Below are 6,130 nucleotides of genomic sequence, written 5' to 3'. Positions count from 1 at the left end.
CTTCCTTTCCGCCTCCTCCTCCGCCTGGCGCTTCATTTCCGCCTCTTCCTCTGCCTGGCGACTCCTTTCCGCCTCCTCCTCTGCCTGGCGACTCCTTTCCGCCTCCTCCTCCGCCGCCTGGCTCTTCCGTTCTGATTCGGTCTCTAGTCTATGTTTTTCGGTCATTTTCTGTAGACGGGCAATTTCCTCCTTGAGACGTCCAATCTCGTATTCCTTGAACTTCACTCTTTGATTTTCGTCTTGCATAACAGGAGCAGATGCCTCAGCTGGTGTGGTTCCTTCCTTGACGGAGTTCCAAATCCCCCCATCCTCCACCCCCGGCAACGCACCTCCCGGGACAGTCAAAAACAGAAGACATACGCAATGCAAGACGACGGCGGAAGTAAGTCTTCCAATCATAATATGATGCCGCTTCGTCATTAAACGCTTATTTGCCTTGTTTTCCTGTTTTGCCATCTTTCCTTGCTCGTACGGGGTAGTTGCTATCATACCCAAACAAATCCGCTAGAAGAAAAAATGCAATGCGTCCCACTGCAGAAACACCCAGACATTCAAAACAAACATCACACGAGGGGAATTCCCATATGTCAAACAGGTTACTTCAAGAGAAAATTTTGGGCTAGAAAAGAAGCAGCTCGCTCACAGACTGATATAGTAAACAGAAAAAGGGAAGGGTAACAAAGAAAAAAATCAGATTGTGAACACATTGTAAAATCACCGTAAGTAGAAACAGAAGTAAAATCTAAAAAAATCCCTAGAGAGAGAGAGAGAGAGTTACATTTGTTGAGGCATAGAGAACTCCATGCAGTCCCCAGGAACGCAGCTTATCCTTGGAGGCTCTGCACCCATAGTTTTAACACCCGTACCGATGCGCATCGAAGTTCCCCCGATACGTTCCGGTATCGCTGGAGTTTGATCCATGAAAGAGGGTGGTAGCGCGGGAGGCTCATCATATCCCACCTCCTCAAGTGAGCGACATGGGCCACTCGGTGGTGCCGCAAAAGGGTTGCGTGGACCCGCCTTTGGGCGGGGCACAGTGATTTGAACAATTTCAAGCGGCTTTGCCTCCTTAACTGACTTTGACAGAAAAAAAGCATGATGAATAGGTCGACCAGCCGCAGCATCCTTTTCTGCCTCCTCAAGAATCAACTCGGTAGACTTGATTGAGGGCGGGCGCAACTGAAGTTCCTTATCCGCCATTGCCTTTGCAATAACAAGATCTTGAAGGCTGTTTTTTAAAAGGATGACCACATGTTTTAGCCGCCTCTCGGAGGCCACATACAGAGGGTCCTTGCCGTCAACGTCGTATATGTTGACGTCAGCCCCAGCATTCATAAGTTGGTAAACAGCATTGTGAAAACCGGCCTTGGCTGCCAAGTAAAGAGGAGTTTCCCCCCTGAAGTTTTGCGCATCCAGATTCGCCCCTCGTTCCACAAGAAGAGCAATTAGGGCGCAATTGCCTATGCGAGCCGCCACATGCAAAGGTGTTTCATCGTCACGGCCATTTTTGGCGTTGACATCGGCACCATTCTCCAGAAGTAACAGTACCACTTTTATTTTGCCGTTGAAGCAGGCAATGTAAAGCGGGGTCTCATCATCGAAACCCTTCATATCCACTTCTGCTCCAAGGCTAAGCAACTGTTCGACTGTGCGTGTTCCTACGTTCTTCTTCATAGAGGCATAATACAGCGGCGTGTACCCGTCGGCATTCACAAAATTTATATTTTCCTGTGAGAACTCCCGCTCTATCGCAGCAGAGTCCTCTCGTTCAATAAAACCAAACACACTGTGGTCCATGTTGGTACAGTTCTAATATGATGACAACGGAAAAGGAAAAAGCGGCACACACATATATGTGAGAGCATATACTTAAGTATTTTTACTTGTACATTTTATTTTTTCTACTTTTCCTCCGTGGTTGCCTCTGCATTCGCTGATGAGAGGAAGAAAATAAAAAAAAAAATGTTATAATAATGCACATGTTTAGTTTCGTTTATTATTATTTTGTATTTTGCTTTTGTTTTTCTTCCTGCTGTTGTTGCAAAACTTACCAGCGAACAAAAGCACAGTGTTTGTTCACAAATTGTGATGGGCCGCCGTGGTGAAAACTGAAAAAAAAAAAAAGTGGACCCGCCTTGTTTAAATTTCGTCCTCCACAACGCAGTACTCTGACGCATACGCCTCTGTGTTGCAGTTTCCACTGCAGGTAAATACAAGAACATTCCCAAAATGTAGAGAATGCCTCCTCGGCCCTTTCGTGTTTGTCAAGAAATAAATGATGGGCGACGTCAGCTGAAGCTCGTACCGGCGCTCCTTATTGCAGTACGGGCATCGTGGCGCGGCCACCGTCACGACGGAGGAGCGCAATGGCTCCTGGCCAGGAGCCCAGCGCACACACTGCGAAGGGGCTCGGCCGATTCGCTCCACATACTTGCGTAGACATTTTTCCGGCAGTGGCTCATCATCATCCTCGATAATTGTCATCTCAACGACATTGTCGCCGTATTTTTTTTGTGTCTCCTGTAACTCATTCTTGAAAGTGGAGGACTTTGCCGCCAACTTGGGCGGCTCCTCAAACACGTCAAGCACGAAGCATGGGAAACCCACACCTTTGATTGAAGGCCTTGACCCAGGAGGGGCGAGAGCAGCAGGCTCCTCAGTGCTGTGCGTGTCCTCAGTAATCGCCTCGGCTGCCATGCCTGCGGTGCTATTTTGGTTTTTGCTTGTGCTCGACCCTGCACCCGCATCCGCCTCATCCTCCGTTCCCCATCCCTCATCCACCCCATCTCCCCAGTCCGCGTTTACTTCAAAGAGAGCCCCGTCTTCCTTGCATCCCTGCTGTTCCGGCGGCTTTAACGCATTTGCGTAAGCAGGGTTAAAGTTCTGTGATCGAAGAACAAAGCAAAAGCTGTTCTGCGCAGTGCTACACGAAGAGCAGGTGAGGACGTACAAAACTCGATCGTATACCTCCAAGGGAGCGTAAACCTGGGCCAGCAACGAGACCGCATGCATGCCACAACACTTGGGGCAACGAAACACCGTGTTATCGGTTGCCTCACGAAACAAGGTGGCTGTCCCACCTATTCTCGATGTATAAACAGAACAAAGGTCTTTGCCGGCAGATGTCACTGGTGTTCCAAGCCAGACAACATCTTTTCGTGTCATCCTAGGCCTTCCCCTTTCAAAGGCACAAGAAGAAAGGAAACGTGATGGAGGATTAGATGCATTTAATGATCGTTATTTCCACCCACCCACCCACACACACACATCTAAATAATATATATATATATATATATTATATTATTAGCGTATGGTATGCACACTTCATATGTAGTACACGGTGCGCCAAAAAAGCATCACTGTCAGTGAAGGAAAAAAAAAAAAAAGGGGGGGGGGGGGGAGGCACCTACGCACTCACGCAGGCGCCGTAAAGTCTATTGCAACCTAAAACAGTTCAGTTAATGAGCGCGTTAGCCAATCCCCTCCATACGCCTCCCTTAAATAATACGAGATATTGTGGGGGCAGTAGCTGAAGACATTCGCCACTGTGCATGATTGCAGGGGAAAGAGCTCTGTTGCGGGTGAAATGCCATCAGCAGAAACCACAACCCCGTCACTAACGCTCGTCTCATGAAACTCCGCGCAAATTCGTTTGGTGCATTTTTGGAACACCCTCAGCAGGTTGCGCTCACCTGTGCGGACCGTGGACACAACCCCAAAGCAACGCTCATCGAGTTCCCGCATCATCACCAAAAGTTTGTCACTGTTGTCTGGCTTAACAAAGCCAATGTCAAGATCAGCGTCCCACAGCACCAGCCTCCCAAGCCTCGTGGATCCTAGCAGAGTGCCGTTTTGCAACCAAAAAACAATGTTATTTTCTTCTAGAAGACCCATAAAACACGTCAACGCATCGTGAAACGCCGCCTCTCTGTCGTAGTAGACATGAAAGCAATACGTTACTGTCAAGTACATTACAAACCCCAGCAGCAGCACCACAATCGCCCGTGTCCAGTACAGGCCAAGGCTCACGCCACTTGTGGGAGAGCTTTCAGGCATAGTGGATTCAACTTTCAGCTTACACTCCTATCACCTTGAAGGTGGGTGGGGAAAGGAATAGGGCAAACACCGTCCTGCCTCACGACACTCACGCAGAGTGTAAGAAAGAGCGAGGTACATAGATAGAAAAAAAAGGGGGTTTCGTCACGAGCAAAAAGCAAAGAGAAAAAAAAAAAAACAGCGACGGTTCACTGAAACTGGTTCCAAGCGGTTTGTCTCCATCACGCGAGACTCTGGCAAAGAACTATTTTTTAGACACCCCTGGATACTGAAGTAACAACAGCGCCTCCTGATGTTTCTTTTCGCGTGCACGTGCAAATGCCAGTTCGCGCTCTAATCGTGCTATTTGTAGGCGAAGCCGCTTGCATTGGTGGCAGTCAAAGCTTCCATTCAACACCAGCGTCAATGGAACAAGAACATCATTCAAGGAGGAAGCGCTTTGCTCTTGCCACGCGCATTTGTCCATGCATTCAAGGCGTTGCCTAGCTGTAATACTCCGTTTGCAAATTGGGTATAACTGAAACTGCACCAAGATACCAAAACAAAAGCAATTACAACAACAAGAAGGAAATAAATTTAAAAAAAGGCCCTGTGAGAGCCTGAGTGTTGGCTCCACCACCAACCCCAGCGGCTGCAGCAGCAACCTGCTGAAAATAAATAATCTTTTCCTAGACACGCTTCAAAGAAAAGCTGTGTTGTGTACTCAACCACAAACCAACAGGGGACTAGCTCCCTGTTTTCCCCCACAATTTGCATGGGCATTGCGTAAAAATTATGCAAAAGCAACTGCTTAGAAATAGTTGTAAAATCAAATCTGTTAAATGTGTTCAACAAGACGTCTTCCTCTTGTGGTACATGTGACATGAATTCATGGAGTATGAGGGTGATTACCTCCATCATGTGAAAAAGTCCCACGAAGTGAATCCAAAAACGTGATGGCCTGCGTACGATTACGATCCAAGTCCCCCCGCAGAAGTTTATTGTATGAGCCACACAAAACCAAAAAAGCCGCTGACACAAGATGTAGCAATTTATTTCGGTTTGTTTTCATTCTAGGAACTGGTGAGCTTTGGCAATGACAAGGGTGTTTTGTGTCCAAGGGCAACGCACGATGCCAAGGTTGAGCATTCAGGTTTCGCCTGGATGTACGTCTGTGACCCTGATGCTAGGGTTATGTCGCCTTCCCCCTCTGTCAAGATTACCCAACCCCAGTAACGCTCGCAGCGTGTACCAATGGGTCTGTCCGATGGTCGTTATTTGCGTAAATAGATTGTAAAATACAGTATGCATTGTACTCCAACAGTCACCTATACGGTTTGTTAAGAATCTCATTCCAAACTGCTTCACATATATTCATTGAATTTATTTTATCTAAAATTGTCGAGAGGATACTGCATACACTACGCAGCACCTGCAAAATACCAAAACCAAACAAAAATCAGCCTTACTGGCCACATTCCAAGTACTCAAACAGACGGCGTACAACCATAACGGCCACGGTTTCAATCTCTTTACGCGCGCATGAATCAGAGGTAAGAATAATAGTATTGAGTGTTTCTAGATAAGAAAAAACGTCCATTACAAGAAGTTTTCTTTAAAAGCACCCACACTGTCAAAATATATCGTCAATTTCTCCTTTCCCATTGTAAACTAAGTCAACATAGCCATAGTGCATGCGCATGTATTCCATTCATCAAAAACAATAATTAATCATTTCGAGTCAGGCAACAACTCCACATTAGTACAAAAAATGTTGCAGTGAAGGGATGCACTGTCTATACAAAAAACAGCGTATGCACGATATCAGATATAATGGCATGGAAGAATTTTAACCGCAATGCTATTCCAATGCAACTGGAAATACTTCAATAGGGAAAGATTTCCTGAATTAAGTGGTTGTCAGTGAAGAAGAAAAAAACCGTCAGAGGCAAAATATGAAAAAAGTGATGTGCCTTTAAAAAAAAAACTGAGATAATCAGTTTAACGTAAAGATGAAAAAGTGATGGAAACACATTCTCTGCCACATCCCGAATATATATATATATATATATATATATACTACCAGAAGTAAAGG

At 46.2% G+C, this 6,130-nt stretch overlaps 4 protein-coding genes and 1 pseudogene across 4 annotated transcripts, besides 4 other annotated features; all 5 read right to left on the bottom strand.

Moving 5' to 3' along the window:
- On the bottom strand, positions 1 to 489 carry TraAM80_08756 (uncharacterized protein; the record flags this gene model as incomplete). The annotated part of the gene is made up of 1 exon (XM_029385484.1): positions 1 to 489. A coding segment is annotated over one exon (489 nt), but the record flags the coding sequence as incomplete, so codon positions are not given.
- Positions 490 to 756: 267 nt separating this feature from the next.
- Positions 757 to 774: a microsatellite.
- Positions 775 to 1,797, bottom strand: TraAM80_08755 (ankyrin; the record flags this gene model as incomplete). Its single annotated transcript, XM_029385483.1, has 1 exon — positions 775 to 1,797. The coding sequence occupies one exon, from the start codon at positions 1,795 to 1,797 to the stop codon at positions 775 to 777; it is 1,023 nt and encodes a 340-aa protein (XP_029234736.1).
- A 195-nt stretch (positions 1,798 to 1,992) lies between these two features.
- Positions 1,993 to 2,038: a sequence feature (A-rich).
- Positions 2,039 to 2,139: 101 nt separating this feature from the next.
- Positions 2,140 to 3,165, bottom strand: TraAM80_08754 (pre-rRNA-processing protein TSR4; the record flags this gene model as incomplete). The annotated part of the gene is made up of 1 exon (XM_029385482.1): positions 2,140 to 3,165. One exon carries the CDS (start codon positions 3,163 to 3,165, stop codon positions 2,140 to 2,142), a length of 1,026 nt encoding a protein of 341 aa, XP_029234735.1.
- A 78-nt stretch (positions 3,166 to 3,243) lies between these two features.
- Positions 3,244 to 3,267: a microsatellite.
- Positions 3,268 to 3,304: a microsatellite.
- A 140-nt stretch (positions 3,305 to 3,444) lies between these two features.
- TraAM80_08753 (uncharacterized protein) lies at positions 3,445 to 4,056 on the bottom strand (the record flags this gene model as incomplete). The annotated part of the gene is made up of 1 exon (XM_029385481.1): positions 3,445 to 4,056. The coding sequence occupies one exon, from the start codon at positions 4,054 to 4,056 to the stop codon at positions 3,445 to 3,447; it is 612 nt and encodes a 203-aa protein (XP_029234734.1).
- Positions 4,057 to 4,668: 612 nt separating this feature from the next.
- TraAM80_08752 (hypothetical protein) lies at positions 4,669 to 6,099 on the bottom strand (annotated as a pseudogene).
- Between the last annotated feature and the right edge of the window lie 31 nt (positions 6,100 to 6,130).

Source organism: Trypanosoma rangeli (genome assembly GCF_003719475.1).
Source record: "Trypanosoma rangeli strain AM80 chromosome Unknown Tra_15.4_contig_00458, whole genome shotgun sequence".
In the NCBI taxonomy this organism is placed as follows: Eukaryota; Euglenozoa; class Kinetoplastea; order Trypanosomatida; family Trypanosomatidae; genus Trypanosoma; species Trypanosoma rangeli.
This window is presented reverse-complemented; position numbering and strand designations above follow the sequence as displayed.